General features: G+C 42.0%; 1 protein-coding gene across 1 annotated transcript in view; it reads left to right on the top strand.

Annotated features, from left to right (window-relative positions):
* ADAM23 (ADAM metallopeptidase domain 23) overlaps positions 1–23,142 on the top strand; it is a 62,298-nt gene that overhangs the window by 10,208 nt on the left and 28,948 nt on the right. The window contains exons 6-14 of the mRNA XM_063116128.1: positions 2,233–2,304; positions 3,642–3,808; positions 9,208–9,292; positions 11,110–11,200; positions 13,196–13,247; positions 17,867–17,966; positions 19,670–19,741; positions 21,714–21,800; positions 22,397–22,477. Coding sequence (XP_062972198.1) covers positions 2,233–2,304; positions 3,642–3,808; positions 9,208–9,292; positions 11,110–11,200; positions 13,196–13,247; positions 17,867–17,966; positions 19,670–19,741; positions 21,714–21,800; positions 22,397–22,477 — 807 coding nt within the window. The remainder of the gene's footprint in view (positions 1–2,232; positions 2,305–3,641; positions 3,809–9,207; positions 9,293–11,109; positions 11,201–13,195; positions 13,248–17,866; positions 17,967–19,669; positions 19,742–21,713; positions 21,801–22,396; positions 22,478–23,142) is intronic.

The following is a 23,142-nucleotide window of genomic DNA, read 5'->3' as shown; positions in this document are numbered from 1 at the left end:
GACATATGAAGCTGTACTTGCTTGGAACTAATTAAAGCATGTGAAAGATCTGCTTAATTAACTATGAAGCAGCCAGTTAAGCCAAACTACACAGGTCTCTAACGGCATGTAAAAATGCTGTGAAGTCTACCTTTTTGCTTACCAACAAATTCACTACACCCACCCCCAACTTTGCTTTATTTACTGCTTTCCATCTGACCATATTCTTTGAAGTACTCTCTGGACTCTAATGATCAGGGACTCATTGTGATACCTTTCCTCCACATTGGACAGCGCCATTGCCTCAGTATCATACCAGCAACTCGGTTATTTGAGATTGCTACCACTCCCCCCCCACCAACCGCCACAAGCCATGTCTCCTGGGTTTGGGCTACATGGCAAGCCATGCCAGTGAGGGCAAGTAGGGAAATCCAGCTGACATGCAACTGCCATGCATGGTGGGGAAATAAGCCACAATGACTTATTTCCTTTGCTATTGTGTAAATTGGCCCACTAAGTGTCTTTCAGTCTCAGACCTCCATCTATAATTTTGGGGTGATAATATTGATGCTAGCAGTTCTTACTGCGTTACTGTAGTCCTGCTATTCTATGACAAGAATTGTTATATTTTCATATATGGCTCCTGCAGTATTATTGGTCAACAGAGATTTTAATCCTTATGGATCTACTCCAGTCCTTTTGAGTTCTTTTGTCCCCCAAATTTGAAACACATTGTTGTTCTTATTCTAATCTAGTTGAGGAACTGCCCCTTTAAATTTGTCTTTCCCCCAAAATGCAGGAAATTGTACAAAAGAATTGTAACATAAAATCTAAGGATTTAATGGTTACATAAATCGGCTGAGTATAAGTTTGTTGTTGTTTATTCGTTCAGTCGTTTCCGACTCTTTGTGACTTCATGGACCAGCCAAGTAGCCCAATGTTGTTGGTTTCTTTTTTAAAAAAAATCTCATATAAACAGAGTCCTTGTTCTTTTATGTAGGGTAACCATATGAAAAGGTATCTTTAACAGTTGTATTTATTTATTTATTTATTATTTATTTATTACATTTTTAATAGCCGAAGCTCTTTTATATACCACTCTCATAGTGGAATATCCTGCTTGGTGTAGATGAGCCCATAAAATCAAATAGGGTGACCATATGAAAAGGAGGACAGGGCTCCTGTATCTTTAACAGTTGCATAGAAAAGGGAATTTCCGTAGGTGTCATTTGTATATATGGAGAACCTGGTGAACTTTCCTCTTCATCTCAACTGTTAAAGCTGCAGGAGCTATACCAGAGTGACCAGATTTAAAAGAGGGCAGGGCACCTGCTGCTTTAACAGTTGAGATGAAGAGGAAATTTCACCAGGTTCTCCATATATACAAATGACACCTGCTGAAATTCCCTCTTCTATGCAACTGTTAAAGATACAGGAACCCTGTCCTCCTTTTCATATGGTAACCCTATAAGTTATTAGGATATGGACACCAGTTAAAGCTTCAGGAGCTATACTAGAGTGACCCTGAAATTCCCTTTTCTATGCAACTGTTAAAGATACAGGAGCCCTGTCCTCCTTTTCATATGGTCACCCTATTTTATGGGCTCATCTACACCAAGCAGGATATTCCACTATAAAAGTGGTATATAAAAGGCAGGAGGCACATCAAGCAGGATATAGCGGTATGAAAGCAGTATATAGTATGTGTCAATGGGCCCCAACAGTTGTCAGTGCACTTCAATACCACTATAAAGCAGTAGTGTGGTTCCTGTCTTTTAAATACCGCTTTCATAGTGGAATAGCCTGCTTGGTGTCCTGCTCCCTATGTGAGCAAGACTTAATTATTTGTAATCTGTCTGCAGGACACTAAGGCACCTGCTGTGGTTGTTTTAATGCAAACCTAAATGGTAGCCTCACATATAGGGGTCAGAGCATGGTCTCTTGACAGTATTGTTTCACTTGAAGCCGAGAAAGGTGGCACTGAGCATGAGCTACAGAAGGAGGCTAGTATCATTTCAGAAGTTAAATAACTTGTAAAAGTGGAATTGATGGGGAAAGTTGTTGCAAATTAATTTTTAATAGTAGGTTTCACCTTTTCGCATGCAATTGACCATAAAACAAACATAGGCTGCATAAATGTTAACAGTTCAAAAGGAAAATATTATTTGCAGAGGAGCTGTTTTTTCTTTACATCGCTAGAAGGCAATAGAGAATAACAAATGACGTAATTAAATGTTGACATTTTTCTTCTAGTACAAAAAACACAGATCCTCCCATGTTTATACAAACAACTTTGCGAAATCTGTGGTAAACCTTGTGGATGCTGTAAGTATAATCAATGCAATTAATATTATTCACCATTTGACTTGGCAGGCACTGGGATGAAAATAGAGGTGATGGAGAATGATAGTTTATATATCACTTTACGATGTTTCTTGCATAGACTGTGGAGAGGAATCCAGTAGTTCATTAAACAACATTTACTTCTTGGCCTAAATTGAATGTACCAGTAGCAGAAGATATTCCTGGGCTAGAAGGAGCTCTATTGCCTTTCCCCATTGAGCAAGTGGTTGTGGAGGTGCTAGAGGATCACTTTGTAAAGCTAAGATCTGCAAGCAATTGTGCAAACAGAACTATAGTTGAATATAGTCTAGAACTTAGGGCCTTGCTAGACCTACCTGAAAATCCGGGCATGTGGAGGGGCCAGCCCGTGCTACAGCCCCGTCGCGTCCGCCATTTTGTTGTAGACTTAAAGGGCCGGGTGCACAGGAGCGCACCACTGGCAACAGTAAGTGGTTTTTTTTTTAAAAAAAGGATTCCCCGCTCCCACCCTGGCTGCGATTCCCCCCCCCGCAATCTCCGGTTCCCCCCCCTGCGATCCCCGCTTCCCTCCCACAATCTCCAGTTTCCCCCCCCCCCCCGGGATCCCTGCTCCCCCCCATGATCTCCCCACCCCACAATCTCTCTCCCTGCACCCCGTCTGCTGCTTTTCCCAGCTACTTGCAAGTAATAGCGGTAGCTGGGAAAAGCGGCAGACCGGTCTGCACACCCGCGGTCTCGGGCTCAGCCTGAGACCGCGGGAAATACTGGGCCTCAAGCGGTGCTGGTTATCCCGGGCCCAGGGAGGGTTACCCCTGCCTGAGCCCGGGATCCCCTGTGCGTCATCTGGACGCACAGGGGCAGGCCCAGGACTTGCACCGGGCTAACCCGTGGTCTAGCAAGACCCTTAGTTTCTGCTAGTGCAATGTCATTTGTGCTCGCAGAATCAAACCGTTGACTACAACCCATAGGGAAAAGAACTAATGTAGACTAATACCAAATTCAGTTCTCTGAATGCTGACCTTTATGTAACCAAAACAGAACCAACCATTCACAAGAGATGGGTATTAGCACATGTATGTGTATAAAGTGAAGAAACAGAATTGTCTAATAATCTGTTCTTTTACGGTTGTTAATAATTATACCTGATCTTTTGTAATATTGGATTTAATGTAAAGCTTAGTGGAATGTTGGTTTTTAGGAAAATTAGAGGCATGTCGGCTAATGATATCCCAATGTTTCCCTCCTGCTTTACCCCCTCTGTCCTTCCACTGACTGATTGGCTAATTGTGCCTGTTTGACCCAGTGTTCTACTCCTGTGCCTGTCCTGTCTCTGCCCGCAGATTTACAAGGAGCAACTGAACACCAGAGTTGTTTTAGTTGCTGTTGAAACCTGGTCAGACAGAGATCGTATTAACGTTCGCCCTGATCCAAGACAGATGCTTCATGATTTTTCCAAATATCGACAGCATTTCATCAAACAGCATGCTGACGCCGTACATCTTCTCTCGTACGTATTGTGAGCTCTGTTTTGTGTATGGTTTCCTGAAGGTTACTCCTTCATGCTCTTATTTTGTCTACTTATTTCTGTTTCCCAGATAAATCTTAAATACTGCTTATTTAGTTATTTCATTACCATAATTATAAAATACTAAAAAAAAGCATTAGAGAAAGATAAACTTCAAAATGTACTTCACTGTAGTAAACTTCAGAATTTCTGCAGTTTAATTAAAATTCACTTATTATAGAGATTTTAATGGAAGCCTCAGAAAACAGTTTTAAAGATGCAAGATGATATCCAGTGTACTATATCCAGTGTACTATTATGGTGGTTTGCAGTGTATCCACAGATCCACATAGACAAGGGTCAGCAAAGTGGGTCTTGGGTTAAATCTGGGTATACTTGCCTAGTAATTCCCACTGTGATTTCTTCCATCCCCAAATGTTAATCTTTACCATTTGGCACCGTTTGTGCGCCCCCCCCCTTTCCTCCCCAAGCCCGGCCCCCTGAGGGCGAGCCGGGCAAAGGGGAATTCCTTCATTCTCTCTGATCAGTGGCATCAGCGATCAACACCACTTGTTGTAACAATTGGAACATGAACAGCACAGGAAGGAGCAGCATGATTCGGTTGGGGCTTGAAGGAGCTGGCTCCTGCAAGTCCCAGTTGAGTCCCTTCAGGGCACAAGTGATTGGGGCATAAGTGGCACAGGAAGGAGCATCGTGAATCGGTGGGACTTGTAGAAGCCGGCTCTGGCAAGCCCTGGCCATGTCCCTTCCTCTGTGCAGAGAGACATGAAGAAAAGCCGATGAGGGTGGGGGCAGGTGTCATCACGAGAGGGGGAGAGCTTTGAGGTGAGGACCTACCCCCTGACATCATTTGGCCTGCCAGTTTATTCCTGGGGAGTAATTGGCACCTGAACCAAAGTGGTTGTCTTCCCCTGGACTAGCCCAACTATACATTGAAATGGATAGTCAAGTGATAAATAGCTATATTAAAATAAAAACAGAACATTTAAGATTACATGTTTGAAAAACAACAAAGGTGTGCAAGAACAGTAAACTATGATGAATGCTCACTATGTGGCATGTGAATTTGGAGTTATATTGAACTTTCCTAAGACTTGATGCAATTAAAAAGAGGAAAATAAATTAGAGGGCATAGCGTTTATCCTAGTCAGCAATCAGTTTCAGTCTTAACACACACACATACACACACTAAACTAATTAAAAACTACACCTTATTTATTAATTTGAAACATTGCTATACAACTCTCCAAAATTGTTTACAGGTAACCAAAGAAATGGTTTAACTTGAGCCAGGGCTCATCAAAGCCATGCCCACTGACATCATGCCCCACTTTTGCTTTTCTCCATGCTGGGAAAAACTAGACAATATTGATCTAGGTGGCCTAATGGTCTGTCTTGTTATAAGGCAGCTTCCTATGATAGTACAGCAGTGGCAAAAAATAAAGCCTTTCTGTTAAATCAAGGCCCTTTAGCTATGCATTTTCTTTTATCTTCATGTGTGTACGTGTGGGGTGGGAGTTACAACCTGCAGCCCATAATAGAGGAGCATCCTTGATAGAAATGGTAGCAGAGACTCCCATGAGGTGCATCTGGCAAGCTTTGCTGTTAGTGGTGGTAAGAATCCTCTATTACGGAAGAAGGAAGTGTACACAGCAAGGCTGGTGGTGTAACGTCTGGGGGATCTGGGGTTGTGTGGGAAAGTATTGTTCTTTTCTTCTGAAATTGTTATATCCAAATCCCTGACTTGCAAATTGGCACCTCGTGTAATGTGAAGTAATTTAGCTTTGAGAATGTGTCTGTATATGAATGGAAATAAAATATATGTTAATTGGCATGTCCTACATACAGAGGTCTTTCAAGCATTTACAAGTTTGCTGAATGAGGGAATCCTTCTTCTCCTGCAGTAGTGGTAGATACCCTTGGATAGGTTTCCCCTGCCAATTGTTCTGATAGGCAGAACTATGCAGATTAGGCTTTTGAATACCCTCCTATGTTGGGGAGCAACCTGCTTCAAGTTACATTCCTCACTAGTTCTGAGACTCAACCTCTGCAGTGTTCCACAAATCTCCCTCATTTTTTTACCTCACAACCTTTTCTTCATCTTTCCTCATCTGTTCTTGAGAAGGAGCATTAAGGGAAATCCTATTGTTTTCCTGCAACTGTTGTGCTTCCTGTTTCTTTGGCGAGATTGATATTAATTGAATTATACGGTAGGAGAGGGGTGACAAGGCAGAAGGTCCTGCTTCCCAGGGCTCCTTTAAATGGCGGACACAGTTGAATCGAGGGAGTGTGGTTGTCTGTTTCCTCACAGGCCCCAGGAAATAGAAGTAAGATTTTGCTGTAAGTTTTCAACCCTTGTCACACTTACTTGGGAGTAAGCCCCATTGAACACAGTGGGACTTACTTCTGAGTAGACAGATGGGGATCGGATCTGCCTGCCTTTGTTGCAAGGAGGGCTTTTACCCTCTTTGCCTAAAGTCCTTCCTCCCTTCCTCAGCAGGTTCATAGTACAATGTCAGCTTTACATGCTGCCAATTTTGTGCCGTTTACGATTTATTCTAGCTTCTCTGTGCTGTATTTTAAAATGGAATAAGGGGCAGGGGGACTACGGGAGACCTCATGTTTGTTTACTGCATTGTTAAATTGACCCCAAAACTTTCATGAGTGGTCAGAAATGAACGTGCTATAAATAGCTCATTTAGAGAAGCTCTAAGGTTTGAGGGGACAGCCAGTTCTGCAATGCCTTATAGCCAGTCTGTAGGGAATCAGGGTCTATCTGCCAATGGATCGAGCTCCTGAAAATGGAAGTGCAAGTTGCTCCCAGCTAAGCCCTCCCATCGTGGTGTGACGCCTCCCATATTTTGACCAGCAGTCTCTGACAAATAAATTTCTTATCTCTCTCATGCCAGCGAAGGCTACAGACTCTGAAACTGACAGTATTTCAGGAGCTTTGCTGTCACTTCGGACCCCTTCACCTCCGCTCTCAACAATCAACGCTTGCGCTTCTTCTTCGGACACCTAGCTCGTGCAGTGGAAGCCACAGATGTTCTCCACTCTCACTGGCCCAGGGACAGGCTCTGCACATTCCCGACATTCCTGTTTTGGGCCAAGGTCCTCAGGAATATCAGGGCAGAATGGGCAATTGCAATAGTTGTAGTGCCATTCTGATTCCGGAGACTGAGATTCTGCCAAATCCTGCACTTGATACAATAAGACCCCTGGCTCCTGCCCTCGACATCCAATCTCACACAAGGAGTGGTGTGGCATCTGGACCCAGAATGGCTACATCTATCTGGCTACTGAGAGCCATACCTTCCTCTCCCTCAGCTATTCTACTGAGGTAACAAACTATGCTATCTTCTAGGAGACCATCCACTAATTGAATATATGAAACAACCTTCATTGGTGCAAGTGGAAATGTTTAGACAGCAGAAATCAAGAACTTTCTCCTATTCGTACAAACTGGGCTACATATGGGTCTGAAGGCAAACACACTTCTCAGGCAAGCCATGGCTCTTCCTTCATCCCCTCCAAGCTATGCTATAAGCCTCTTGATGCTCACTCGCACCTTAAGCAGTTCCTCAGAGCAGTCTCACTCATCTGTCCTGCAGTTATGCACCATTCCAACATGAATCTGCACTTCGTTCTTTCAGCTTTCACTTCTCCACCTTTGGAGCCTCATAGAACTCTGTCTCTTCTTTTCCTCTCCCTATTTCTTGTAGCCATGATATCTGGCAAAGAGTTTTCTGCTTTCTCCATAAGAGACCACTTCTGCACATTCAGCAAGGACTCTGACACACTTCAGTTTGATCCTTCCTTTCTTCCCAGAATTAATACTTTTTCACAGAATGCAAGAACTTGTTCTTCCCTCTTTCTGCCCTCATCCTTTTCACCCCTCTGAATGGGTCTGGCACACATTAGACAATAGAACGACCATCAAAATCTACCTTTAGAGAACTGAGGCACTCAGACGTCCTGATTCCTTGTTTGTTTCCTTTCATCCTATGGCTTTAGAACAGAAGGCTTCCCATGCCATCCTCACCAGGTGACTCAAGGCATGTATTTTTGTGCTCTATGCAGTTTAAAAAGCCCCTAAACCCATACATTTTACAGTACACTTCACCAGGGCCACAGCTGCCTCAGTAGCCTTATCTTGGCAGAGATCTGTAAGGCAGCCCCTTGGTTTTCACACTACAGATTTGTAAGACATTACAAGATGGACAAATCTGCTTCTGTCAAAGCAGCCTTCAGACATTGGGAGCTCTGTTTTATTGCACTCATGGATTTTTGCCAGGCCTTCTCATGAAGTCATCTGCCTCATGCCCTTTCTAGCGTTCATTGCACGACAAAAAAACACCCCAGTAAGTCCGACTTATTTTGAAAGATGGAAGTTGCCACTATCTCCTGCTTTGTGCAGGAGAAGCAGCAGGATCAAACCGGCCCACTGAATGGGCCACGCGCAAGTTGTTTACTTCCTCTTTCAAAAGAGGAAATAATGAGGGACAAACACACAGGCGGAGAAGCGACAGTAAGCAAACATGATTTCCCCCTGTGTGATGACACTCAGAATGTTACAACAGGTCCTCCCTCAACCTTAGAGTCAGCTTGCTTTGGAACCAACGCTATGGGATATATTCCATGATGTATATCTCCTTACACCACATGTGAATAGAAAGTTGGATACTTTACATGAAGTTCCCTTCTGATTCACTGTGTTGGAAACTTCCATACTGCACCCTTTTGCAGGCTGATCAGCCATTCTGATACTAGTGTTTGCTATGGGTTTTTTCCCCCCACAGAGTGTGCAAATCCCAAGAGAAGGGACCTTTTTTTTTCTGGCCTCAGTTTTTCTCTGTGTTTTCCTCATTACATTAATGGCTCCTCAATAACTACTCTATCTAAATGCTTGGCCAGAAAGGAACTAGCTGGGAGGAGCCACGGAGGCCAGAACTAAGGCTAAAAGTCTGGTCACATGTTCCTTGCCTGTCCTGGATGGTGGGAGGAGTTAACCCTGATGGATGTCTCCTGTGCGCTGAATTGAAATGGAACTTCACAGTAACTACCCAATTTTCCATTTCTCACTATAACTCAAATTTAGTTCTGCTGGTTCAGGGGATGTTTGGTTTTTATTTATTTATTTCTTGCTCTGACATCTTCTGAAAGCTGGAAGCGGAAGTAGGTTGCTCCCCCTCACAGAAGGGCACCTGAAAGTCTAATCAGCGTAGACCAGCCTATCAGAGTGAGTAGGAAGAATATCCAAGAATATCCTCCATTCACTGCAAAAAAGGAACTTCTCATGGTAAACTCCAACATTCTGATTATTTGTATGTGTCCTATCCTTCCAATGCTTTTAGCGTTGCTATGTTTTTCTTGTTCTTAAGGAATGTGACATTTCATTACAAAAGAAGTAGTCTGAGTTACTTTGGAGGAATTTGTTCTGTGACCAGAGGTGTTGGAGTAAATGAGGTAACATTTGTCTTTTGTCCATATTATTGTAATGCCTTTATTAGATTAACCAAAACATCACAAAAATGTTCAAGCTTTTGAGATCCCCAGATTTCTTTATTAGGCAAGATATTATAAAGAAAACAGTTTGGGGCAGGGAGGAAGAAAAAGGTAGGGGACCCTGACTTGATAGTGAAGTCTCATTGTCTGTGTGTTCAGAGTTACAAGATGGAATGCTGGAGGAGGGGTTTGCAGATATTCAACTTAGGCTTTGCAGGTCATATGGTGATTACAAGAAGGACCTGCTGGATTCACTAGGGTTATTGGGGCAAAGAAAGGGGGAAAATGTTGGTTCTTTTGAAAATCTAAAATCCTTCTGCTCTCAGAGGTGGTTTCCATCCTGGACAAAGCACATAGGCACCTTGAATTGGTGGACCATAGAGAGAAATTAGCAGGAGATAATTTGAGATGCTGTTTTAGGTTGAAATAAAGAAAACTGAATTTCTTCTCCAATTTTTGTATGGAAAAGGGGGGGATTATGAAACAGTTCCCTTTCTTTAAAAGGGAATATACTTTCTTTAAAATGCTTCTCATGGTGTTTTCAAAAATTCCAAATCTTTTTTGTAGATATCTGGAAAGAAATTAACTATGATATGCAGTTGACTGCAAAGTATTTCCTCTTTTCACTTAATGTCAGTGTAATATAGAACACTTGAATGAAGGATGAAAGCAGCCCTTTCTCTGGGTTAGGTGCATATGAAATGGTTTTCTATATATTACTTATTAGTAAAAAAAAACAAAAATCAAAAACAAAGAAAGCAAGTTTTTAGCATTTAAGGACCAGTGCATTACAGACACGTGACATGCTTAAGGTACAATCTCTATTGGGGATATTTCCAAAACTGGTGCCTAGATATTTTTCAGAAACTTCAGTATCAAATCTTATGCTTGAAACTTAACTTTACAATAAAATTCCAGATTTAACCTCTCTATTTTGCTTGCTTTGTATCTGTGCTGATTCTACTAGTCAGTGCTGTGGTCACTTACGATTATTTTTTTAAAAAAATACTTCAAAACTCTATGTCAAAGTATACTTTGACCATATAACCAGAAACTGAAAGATACTGTGATTGGCCTATAACTCATTCTGAAATAACCTTAAAATAACCTTCTACACCAAAATTTAATCTGGTTTTACTTGTCTTGTGAATGGACTGGTCCCAAAATATCCCAACTCACACTGGCTGCATTCCCATGGAATGATAAGCCAGGATCATGGAGAATCCTGGCATATTATGGATGAGCTGTGTCCTAATGCACACAGCCCATTTGCTCCCACTTTGTTCCTTCCACTAGCACAACAGGAATGGTTTGTTCAGCGTATCATCCAAACTGGGGATACTGGCTTGTTGCTACCTTTATAAGCCAGGATCGAAAACCAGGGTTTCTTCTTGGTTTATGAATCCTGGCTAATTTGGAAGCAATGTTCAAGGATCCTTAGTTTGGACAACTTGCTAAACAAACAATTCTTTGCACCTATTTAGAGAATATAATTCTTTGCTGTATTGTAATGGTTGCATGGTGTTACTAATGAAAAGTGGTTCATAGATATTTGCTTCATTTCCAGAAAAATGAGTTTCTATCAATTTAGTGTTCAGTGTTCACATTGTGGAAAGCTTGAGGATGATATCCTAAATGGTGTTTGGAGTTATTTTCACATATGTATGCTTTATGATCTGAATCAAATTCCAAACAGAATAAGTTGCAAAAATTGCAGCAATCTGCAGTACTATTTTTTGCTCACTGTTTTAATTTACTTTAATCTCTTTTTCTCACAGTATGGCCTTCCTTGGGCAATGGCACAAGAACTGTCCCAAAGTCTGGCACAGAATTTAGGAATACAGTGGGAGCCAGGAGCCAGAAAGCCAAGTATGCACTTGCCATTAAATTCCTTTCGTTTTCCCTTTTAAATTGTTTACAAGCTTTTGCATGAATTGGATTTTTTAATAGTTTATTAATAAAGAGCTGGGTTCTGAGTTGTGCAAGAGTGGAAGTCTATTCATGCCACAGGACTTTTCTGCCCCCTTCTCAGGAAAGGATCCTTAGGGAAAGGCTGGTATGTGAGATGTAGGGTTGCAGTGTGTGTGTGGTGTGTGTGTGTGTGTGTGTGTGTGTGTGTGTGTGTGTGTGTTGGGGAAGGGGATCAGCAAAAATAATATGGTAACACCTTGGATGAGCAGACTTTCACTCAAACAACTCTGTATCCAACCATACAGTTCATACTAAAGGATCTGGAACTAATACACATCCTTTTCCAGAAAAGATAGATATGCATAGATATGTCTATAGTTACACATCAACGAATTGCTTGTTTCTAATTCTCTATCCATTTTTAATTTTTCAGTTTTTAAAAATATGCATATGTGGATTTGTGTATATTCATGACAGTTAATACATATGAAATGCATATATATGAAAACACAACTTTCTAGCAATTATTCATAAGCTTCAACAAAATAGACCAGGTATCCAAGTAAGTATCCATTCAGAGCTGGCATCTATACGCCACCCATTCAGTTGTTGAAAGCATTGTAAGGTCCTCAATCTATGCTATTATAAGAGGTGAGCATTTATCCTTCCAAGGTTGTATTATCAGTCTTTTGGGTGTCCAAAGGCCACAGCAAGTCTATTTATGCTGTACACTTCTTAATTTCTATGAAGCAGATAAATAATTTTAAAAAGTTTGTACATCAGCAAATATTAAAGACTAGTACAATTTTTCCCCTATAAAATAACCTCCTTCCCAAAAGAAGCATCTACTGGGCATTGCTAAAAGATATATTTAAAAGAAGCATTAGGTGCATTGCTCCACCAGCAAATAGCAGAATTAGACAGAACACTCCTAATTTATTGACTTTTACACAGATTTAATTCTTCTATTTTATACTTACCTTTAGCGAGATCCTGAAACCGTCTTTTGCATATATTCCAAATCAGGGATACAAAACTGTTTGGAGCAAGGGGCCAAATTGCCCTCCTTCTGCCCACCCACCAGCTCTCGTTGCACCTCACAGGCCAGATGACATCAGGGGGCATGGCCCTGGCCCCTGATGTCACTCCCCTTTTTGGTTTTCTTCTTTGGGCTGGAAGGAGGCACAGAACTATATAAATAAATAATACATACAAAGGAGGAGGAGGAGGGCATCCCCACTGCTATCGTCAATCTCAGGCCTTTGCTAAACCTAAGGTTTATCCCAGGGTCCCTGCCTGCTCCCGGGATATCCTGTGTGTCATTTACATGAACAGGGATGACTCCGGGACGATCCCGGGATAAACCTTAGGTCTAGCTAAGGCTTCTGATCGGAGAAAGCAACAGGGACGAAGCGCATCGGGGTTGGGAGCTGCTTACACGTGGGCAAGGACTGTCACTCTCCTTCCCTTTCAGATCGTTGGCAGCAGTACAGATGGGGGGGGGGCTGCAGGCACTGGGAATTGGCTGTGCCGGGGGGAGCAGCTGCTCTCCCACACTCAGATGAGTTCTAATACCTAGGCCGCCCTGCATCCCTCCGCTCTCTCTGCTCTCAGATGAGGGGCGTTGGGGCCTGCCTGCACAGGGAAACCAGCCGTTCCCCCTAGCATGAGTGAGTCCTGCCCAGGCTGCCTGGCTTCCTTCCTGTTATCTCTGACCTCAGCCCTGCCTCTGGAAGAACCCCAGGAGGTGGAGCGGGCTGGAATGGGGTGCCCCAGGGGCCAAGTTAGGCCTTTCAGCAATTCAGACCCAGGAAGCAAAAATCTTTTTTTTTCGTCTTCTCTCTTTTATGTAGAGTTTATTTTTATAGCTCACACATTTCCTTCTTTTTTACTATTTTTGAACTAAAAAAACTGACCTGAAAGTGTTTTGCATTTTTTTTAATTTTCTTTCAGAAGGATGTGACTGCACAGAATCCTGGGGTGGATGCATCATGGAGGAAACAGGGTATGCAATAATAATAAGTACCTTGGTGTTATAACGTTCTTGGTTTTTATTTACTTTTTTGTCTCGGAACAAATTCAGGAGCCCAGTGCTTAGATTCATTGCTGGACTGCCTACCATATGGCAAGAAACATTTAATGCTGAAGATAATAAAACATTTCTTATTATAGAAAAAATTCAGAGTGCATGATTTCATTTGTAGTTTAAGGTGGAGATTTTATTCTTTGTCACATCTTTATTTTAAACAGCTGCATGGCGTACTAGCAGGTATACTAGCTGCTTCCACCTTAATTTTATTTGTGGATGTTGTACATCTTCATGCATACAACAAACCATATTAAAATGCTTTCTAAAGCTTTGAGTTGAACCAGCTCAGTCATGAGAAGGGGATGCAATATGTTTTCTTCCAATTATCTATACATGCAACTGAGTTTAATACTGTAAGACAGCAGTTATTTCTCAGCCAGAAATGAATTACCCCTTTTCAAACTGACAGCAGCTGTATATTCTCTGCGCCTGAAGATTCCATCAGTATGGGACTTGACCGCCACCTTGTGGTCTAAGGCAAACCGCTGCAACAGAACTTTCCAGACACTTTGACAAGCTTGAATGCTCAGTTTCAATTTGCCTTACACCAAAGTAGTGTTATCTTTTTACCTCTGCATTCCCTTTTGGCTCCTGCTTGTGCGTGAGTGTTGTTTATGGTCTAATGGTACTTTTGTGAGTTTACATTGCAACTGTTTTCCTGCAAGTAAAAATAACAGTTAGTGGGCAGTATCCAACAGTGTAGTTCTGCAAATTCAGATAGTGCTAGTGGAGGAGCTCCACCAAATCTCTCCATTGCGCTGGCGCTTGCACACTACACTTGTGCAACTGCCTGCACACATGCACCTTGCGAAGAGTTCAGAACCTAATTTCCACCAGCGCAACATTGTTTGCACTAGCGGAATGACACAGTTGGATACTGTCCAATGTCTCTAGGCCTATTCCTGGAAATAGTTTTCCTCCTTTTCTAATAGTTCACCACTATTTTGGAATTATCTAATTCACTGTTCTTGCTTTCTCATGACAAGAAAGGAACTAATACAATTTTCAAGTAGGAAAAAACAAATGGACTGGGAAGATTTTTATATTTATTGACAGCATTTTTACCCTGCTCTCCAGCCAAAAGAGGCTCCCAGAGAAGCTTGCATTGATTCATCAGAAGGCAGTCCCTGCCCTCCGGCTTACAATCTAAAAGACATCACTTAACAGGAAAAGGGATTGGGAGGGAGGAGTAAAGCAGCAAAATTCAGGCACCAGTTCTTAGTTTCAAATTTCTTATGGGAGTTCTTTCTGGGAGAGAAGGGTGAACTAAACTCCTTGCAGCTGTATATGGCTGGTATATGAGGCTACAACGGTCTACCTTGCTATGATGTTTATCCTGGGAGTCAGGGGTGCATTTTCCCTGTGGGCCTTGGTTTTCTGGCCAATCGATGCTGGAGTCTGCAGTCCCAAGGAGGTGGCATGTGGAAGGAAGAGTTCCTCTTGGCAGGGAGGAGTGAAGCTTCATGCAGCTGCTTTCTCTTTGGCCGATGCTTCGTCTTTGGCCTCATAACTCACTACTTTCCCATGTGCTGATGGTAGTGCTGCAGTAGAAGTGATGTTTGCATTATGCTGCTGCCTGTCTCTTTAAGCGTGGTACCAACTTTAAATTACAATGCCATGTGGATCCACTGTGCACCGTTTTCCCACAGTCAGTTAAGTCAATGCGCAGCCCACGCAGTGGATGCACATAGTGTTGTAAATTGAAGGTAGTGCTGTGGTGAAAGAGACCGTTACAGTGCCATGTGAATGCACTGTGTGGGTTATGCATTGACTTAACTGTCCCTAGGAAAAGGGTGCTTTATGCAGGCACTGAAATTCTTTGCTTAAGCTAACTCTGGACACATAGAGCTGATAGCTGTACTTCTGCAGTAAGAATAATTACAATTCTGAATTAAACTTATTTTATTTTATCATAACCTTCCTTTAAATACAAAGCCCTACTAAGGCAGCTTCCAGTAACAGATTAAAAACAAATACAATAAAAATAGAAAACACAAATTAAAACTAAACATCAGATAAAAAGCAACATACTAGCATGAGAGAAATCAAATTAGAGAGGTGTGAACATTAAGAAAAATCAATCAAGGCAGGTAAGTGACAAAATCAAGTCTTCAGAACCCATTTAAAAGCAACCAAAGAGGGGAGCTGACTAGAGACTTCGCAGATAGATTGGATAGACATGGGGCCACCACTGAACAGACTCTTGTCTTTGGTGACTGCCAATCCAATTCTTCTAATGGAAAGCTAAAGGTCAAAATTAGCATTTTAAATTAGCTCAGAAACAAATTTGTAACTAATGGAAGTGATGCAGGTTTTATACAATATGAGCTGTCTAGTTCCTGCTAGCATCCTGGTAGCTAAGATCTGTACCAACTGGTGTTTCTGAACTGTCTTCAGAGGCAGCACCAAGTAGAAAGCAATACAGTAGTCTAGTCTGGATGTAGCACATGAATAGCATGGCATATGTACTTTTTGATACCTTCATTATTACCTTGCATTGTAAAGTACTAAAAAAAGTCTAATGTTTGTACACTTCTAGAAAATTGTACTTTTGATAGTTGTCAATTCAGGAGTTTTTTCCTTCTTTTTAGCATGCACAGACAAACACAAACATCAGTTTAGTAGGTAGTCCAATCTCTGCCTTGTTATTTTTTCAGGTTCCACTTTCATGCAAAGGTGTTAGCAATTTTACCCATTTTTCAGAGGGTGGGAAAGAAATCCACTCTCTGACCTGGTTTGGACGACATAACAACCCATGGTGGGTTGTCAGCCTTATTTGTTTCAGGGTGGCTTGTTGTGACATCCAAACCCAGCACAGTTTCTTCAGTGTAGTTTGTCAACCATACATAAATTGTCCTGAGTACCCATGCTGTTTTGGTGGGTTGTTCAAGGTGACTTGTTTTCAGAGTGACTTTTTGTGACATTTGAACCCGGCACTTGTTGGAAAGGGTTACAGAGCCTCCTGGCATAAGCGTTGAAAAATCCGGTCATTGAAATCTCACTAATGATATCCCCTCTTTATTACATCTTGAAATGGCACTAGTCAATTTACTCCTCTATTTTGTTGTCTCCCTTGACAGTGACACTTTTGGGGAGATTTGCGTAAATTTGATGTTACGTTGTTGTTTTACCCTTTTCACAAATTTAATGTTTTTGAAAAAAATATTTGGGGGAGTTTTGTGCAAAATTGCTAAAATGCAATAACTTACGTACATTACTTATGTAATTACTGTGCTTTAGTAAATTTGCAAAAATCTCTCTGAAAGATTTTTTTTAAAAAAATAATTTGCTTAAATCTCCCCTGATGGTGAATTTTTTTTTAATAAAACAACCTCTACTCATTGCGCTCATTAGCAGAGTAGGCTGCTGAGGTTGTGCTGCAAAGACCCATGGGATATGTGCTGGGAGCAAGTGAGGGGACTAAGGGGGAAACACTCCACAAGAAATTGCAGAGCACCTGATCCGCTGTCAGGAATAACATGGGGCTAGTGAGCGAACAGCCAACCCACCATAGCTTATTTTCAGGGTGGTTTACCATGATGTGTGAACTGGCCCACTCTTATCAATTTATTAATGAGAGATTTACCCCTTCAGAGTGGAAATGGTTTAAAGTTGAAACAATCAATTGTGGGGTAAGGAGATTGTGGAGTTCTACATCTTCTACCAAGTGATGCTCACCCCAAAGAGACTATACATAGGGCCTTGCTAGATGACGGGGTAGCCCGGTACGAGCCCCAGGCCGGCCCCTGTGCATCCAGATGACGCACAGGGATCCCGGGCTCAGGCAGGGCTGAAACCTCCTTCGGCCCGAGCTAACCGGAACCTCTTTTGGCCTGGTATTACCCGCAGCCTCGGGCTGAGCCCAAGACTGTGGGCGTCTAGCTCGTTCTGCCACTTTTCCCGGCTACCGCGCTTACTCGCAAGTAGCCGGGACAAGCGGCAGAGCTCGGGGGAGGTGTGGGGGAGATCGGAGCCTGGGGGAGGTGGGGGGGAAGATTGGAGGCAGAGGGAGGTGGGGGGGAGGTTGTAGGCAGGGGGGAAGGGGGCTGGCAGGCGGGTGACGGAGCTGGTGGGGATGGGGGGGAAACAAAGCTGGCAGGAGAGTGGGGGGACTCAGAGCGGGGAGAAGGTGGTTTTTTTTTTTAATAGGGCCTTGCCTAAGAGCAGGACTGTTCCTGAGTCCGGCCCCTTTAAAAAAAAAAATGGCGGATGCGGCGGGGCTTTGCTTTCCCCCCCCCCGTCACGTCCACATCTAGCAAGACACGACAGCCTGTGCTACTTGTAGCATGGGCTCGCCGCTCCTCCCGCCCGGATTAGGCGGTAGGTCTAGCAAAGCCCATAGTGTTCCATCTTGATTAGTACCAAACAAAATACTGTTAAAAAAAACCTTTGCAAAATGTGAAGAGCTTGCACTAAGCTGTCTGGAACTGGAATATTCATATACGCCAGAGTAAAAAGATATCTCTGCTTTTAGTAGACTACATTTTTAATGGCTTTACTGGGAAGCATTTTTCTAATTGTTATTTGTTGTTCAGTGTCTACCATCCTAGAAAATTCTCAAGGTGCAGCATTGCAGAATACAAAGACTTTCTACTCCGAGGGGGAGGTTCCTGTCTCTTCAATAGGCCAACAAAGGTATCCTATTCTTTATCTTGTGGTGGGGGTAGGAGGGAGTAGATAGACAGGGGAGGAATTTTTAGTAGATAAATGGTAGAGAAGGAAATAGAGGGAGGATGGAAAAAGTTATCTCCCCTCCTGACATGCCTCCATTCCTGCTCTGGCAATGCTGGGTTTCAGGGTGCAGCACACATTATAATAGATTTATTGCAAATGTTGGAATACTGGAGAATTTAAAAATGAATCTCAACCAGTTAAAGTTAAGAATTATTTTGATGTCTTTCCCTGCCATCATGCATCAGATATCCTAACCAGTTCGAATATGGTGATGTGTGTTGTGTTGTTTCCTCTACTGTTCCCAATTTTGTTTTGGAGAGCTCTGTGAATAAGCTTAATCAATTAATTAATTAATTACATTTCTATACCGCCCAATAGCTGGAGCTCTCTGGGTGGTTCACATTTAACACCAAGTATAATTTATGCTTGGTGTTAAATGTTTGGAGAGAGGAGGAAAATGCATCCCAGATCAAAATGGCAGTTACTCTGTTCTCCATTCCTGCTTCAGCTGACTGAAACTATCTCTTCAGTCAGCTTTCTAACTGGCACACCAGTTGGATAGTTCATTTGAAGCACAGGGAACCTTGAATTGCCAAGTGCATGCAGATATTGTTTAACTTCGGGGATAACATGGGTTAAGCCAATCACAAGGCTGACTCTAATGAGGCTATTATCATTTCAAGCACTACCGGCTGAGGTTTAACAGATTACTTTTGGTATGTCGAAGAGTTTGGGCCTATGCAAAGGGTTTTGTTTGTTTTACTTTTTTACTTTTAATAGCAAACTCCTTATCACATACTGTTTTTAAAAGTCCTCTTAGGCCTTAGCTAGATGGAGCTTTATTCCAGGGTGAATCACATGACACACAGGGGATCCCAGGATCAGGGAGGGATCATCCCTCCCTTGCCCCAGGATATAGCCCTCCCCTTTGGCCCCAGTTTTTCTGCGGTCCCAGGCTGAGCCCGAAACCGCGGAATGTGTGGCCAGGTGCCGTGGGTTGACCTGGCTCCGCGCGATTCCTTGCGAGGAACTGTGAGCCGCTCATGGGGCGCAGCACTCCTCAGGAGTGCTGCACCCATCGGGGGTAGGGTGGGGGGAGTGGGGGAAATAATTTAAATTTTAAAAAGGACTTACCTTTAGCGCACGAGCGTTCGTGCGCTGCTAGTCCTTTATAAAAAAAAATGGCGGACGCAATGCCTCTCCCGCTGAGGTCGTCGCATGTCACGTGTAGACAGAGGAAGGATCTCGCGTTAAACACAACGCTAGATGTTCCCTCCTCCATCATGGTCTAGCTAAGGCTTAGATGTATTTATTTAAGCTATTTGTATCTTGTTTTTAAAATTCATTTTCCGAAACAGCTTACAATAAAAACAATATAATGACATGGAACACAATACCAAACTCCTTGAATCAAAATTCATTTTTAATCAGTTTTAGAAAGTAATTTGCCATGTGGCATATTTCCTATGCCTCCTAGGCTTGGGGAAATAGTGTGGTTCTTTGGATACTGGTCTGAATTACATCTATGTCAGAAATGTGTGGTTGTCATAATGCTGCTTCAGAATGGGAATGTGAAATCTTTCCATTGCAAGAAAATTAATTAGATATGCTCTTGAATCTTGTGATACTTTTTAAATAGTGTTTTGTGTATTTGTCTCTTTTAGTTGTTTGACACCACTGAATGTGGAAATGGGTATGTGGAACCAGGAGAAGACTGTGATTGTGGTTTCCAAACGGTAATATTTTTAATTTATACACAGCCATTTATTTTATCAATACTATTAATATGATAAATTACCCTTTAAAATGAAAGTTTAAAGAATATTTCAATTACCCACAAGTTCATGCTCTCTATATAGTGTAACAACTAGGGGTGTGCAAAGTGGGTCTTCTCTGCCTCGAAATCTGATCTGGATCTCCGTTGAGGTTATTCTCTGTCTCGATTTTGGAGCCCCTCCCCTTCTGTCAGTCTCATCGAATTACCCTTGAAGAACCAACCATTCATTATTTGGTATTAAATGGAAATGCTTACAGCTCCCTCATTTTTAAAATATAAAGAGATAAATCTTGGCACAGTGATAGCTCTTAAAGAGAGCTTTACCCCTACCAAGTTTGAATCAGTTCGGTTCATGCTTTGATTTTTTAGGAATTTTTAAATGGAAATTAACAAAATGCTTACATCTGTGTAATTTTTATAGATAAAGTGATGAAACATGGCAAGGTGATAGCTCTTAAGGAGGGCTTTAGTTTCATCAAGTTTGAATTAGATCAGTGTATGCCTTGACTTTTTAGGATTTTTTAAAAATTCCCCACTCCAGCCTTCTCCAACGTGGTGCCCTCCAGATCTATTGGATGGACCACCACCCCCTGCACCCAGCCACTGACATAAAGAGGCTGCCAAGCTTTCTCACTCACCAGCCAGCCCAGCAGCACTTTCACACTGTGGAAATGTGGATGATTGACTAACATGAGTCCGAACAGAAATGCGCTCCCCCCCTCCCGAATCAGCAGCCAGTTGGTGTTTCCCACTTTCATGAACACTGTGATTGGAGAACACTGCTGTGGCTATTCCTATTGGTTAGTCACAGAAGTCAATATCAAAGCTCCCCCTCACCCTGCTCAGCGTTTTCCAAATATGGAGATAAACACACACACACACACACACCCCGCAGGCTAATTCCGGAGACTTTAGATGCTCCGACTGGGCACGTCTCTGCTCTGATATTAATCGATGTGTTTGGAAGTGGCCAATCTCTGCTCTGGAAGTTTGAATGCTCTGTGGATGTTTGTGGTTACCAGATAATTCTGGGTTGGAGTGCACACCCCTAGTAACTACCATAACCAAATAACTGAGGCTGTGGAATTTCAATGAGAAATCCGGGAAAAAGATTAATCACAGGAACTAATATTAAAATAAAGAAGAAAATGTTAGTTTCCCCATTCTTAGACTTTCTCTTATTTTACCACAAGAGAAATCCCATATGAAGATGGTTGGAACTCCCTGCAGGAATGCTAACAGAAATTTTGTTTGTGTTTCATATCCATTATCTCAACCAGAAAATAGGGAATGTGACAAGCTTTCTGCTTAGGAAAATGGAGCAAGCTGGCACAAAAGGGGGATTTTTCTCACTTAGCTTTAATACGAAGTACTAGTTCAAGTTTGGAATCATTCAGTTCAGTCAGGCCATGTAGGTCCTGAGTCCTAAAGAAAATATATGCATTTGAAGATTTGTTGTTCATGTTATTTATTTTGCTTCTCCAAATTGCATTTGGAGGTCCTAAGCACTGCAAAAGCCTGGACCGTAGAGCCGCAATGGCTGTGGTTGCTACAACCAGGTCCTCGGTCCTCGTTCTAGCTCATTTCCATCTGAGACGGAGAATGCACCTACTCCACCTACAAAGGTTGCTCCTGCTGCTCCAAGTGGATAGAGACCATCTTCAGGTTTTGTGCTGGGCTAACATTTAGTTTTAGATGTAATACAACTCATCTAAAGCTAAATGTTACCTCAGCACAAAGCAATATTTTTCCTGGTATTTAATTATTATTTGGGGTGGGGGGGTATTTCTCTTTTTTGTTAGGCTTTGGAATGAATTATTATTGAATTGTTTAATTTTAATTTATATTCATTGTGAGATATTTAGCTTATTTATTTGACTATTTACATTTTGTTATGACTTGTACTTTTTAATAAATTGTATTTCCTTTAGGATTGTCATGCAGAGTGCTGCAAGAAATGCTCACTTTCTAATGGAGCTCATTGTAGTGACGGTCCATGTTGTAATGAAACCTGTCTTGTGAGTATTTTTAGTTTTTATCTTTGCTAGAATTATGGTCTAAATTGCCAAACTGCCTTCTTTGCTTTTCATTAATGTTTTCAGTTACTTGCTACTACTGTCTGAATCTGGAAAAGTGGCACTAATTTAAGGCCATCGAGTCCAACCCCCCACTCAAAGCAGGAATCTACCTTAAAGCATACCTGACAGATGGCTGTCCAGCTGCCTCTTGAATGCCTCTAGTGTGGGAGAGATGTTGATGGTTCCTTGATGCAAGCATTAAAATGGAAACTCAAGAGCCAAATGACACATTACATGTTGCCTGTTTCTTTCTTCCGACTCTTTGTTGCGTTGAAAACTAACCTTGGAGGCTGCCCTTGGGAGTAAAAGAGTGGTGTGCAGATAGGGGCACTTACATCCTTGATTCTTGCTCAGTCAAAAACCACACACACACACAAGCACTACCAGCTGGGATAAAAGATACATTGCTATATCTAATCACTTTTCCACAAATAAAAGACTAATGTTTTAAAACCAAGTCCTGAATGTTTAGAGGGATTTTTTTTAAAAAATTTTTAAGCATCTTGGTTCTTAATAAAAAATCATTTGATTTTCAGTTTTTTCCACGAGGATTTGAATGTCGCTATGCAGTGAATGAGTGTGATATTACAGAGATCTGTACTGGGGACTCTGGCCAGGTAATTAAAATTTTGTAATGTAATTCATATTATTTTGTAACCAATGAACATCCGTCCTTTAATGTTCTGGGGCATCTCTGACTTTCAACTGGAGTCAAAAAGTGATTTTGAAAAAGTAGGGGCTGTTTTTTCTGTACATGCCAAAAACATAGCATGCATGGTGATTATCTGAAAACTAAGTACCCCTCCTTTCTGAAAATGTTGGTGCATCTGGGATGTTCTATTCCATGTCTTAGACCCAGAGAGGTGCCAGTAAAAGGGAGCTGGTGGAAAGTGACTTATCCATTCTTACTCCCACCAACAGCACGGCCCTCCCCAGCCCCCTGAAAAAAATATTGAAAGGTTGAGGGATCCACAAGACTAGGTTGTGATGCGGGGATCTCAGAAGAAATGGGGGATAGCTGAAAATCAGGCAGAGCAGTATCTGTGAGCAGGAGGAACAATGAAAAATACTTCAGGCAGTCTGTTCAAGGATTTTATATATTGTGTAATGTTTGGTTCCCTAAAACTGTTGTTTCTCTTTGCCCGAATTCAAATTACACTAACCATTCCCTTTCAGTCCTAATCCTCTAAGTATATGGGACTTCAGTTACCTTCCATGATGATGGTGATGATAATGACGATGATAGTAAAATACCAACTGTTGGTGCAATCTGACACATGTC

The sequence above is a fragment of the Elgaria multicarinata genome, chromosome 2 (assembly GCF_023053635.1).
Source record: "Elgaria multicarinata webbii isolate HBS135686 ecotype San Diego chromosome 2, rElgMul1.1.pri, whole genome shotgun sequence".
Classification (NCBI taxonomy): Eukaryota; Metazoa; Chordata; class Lepidosauria; order Squamata; family Anguidae; genus Elgaria; species Elgaria multicarinata.
Note: the sequence above shows the minus strand (reverse complement) of the source record. Positions and strands in the feature narration are given on the sequence as shown.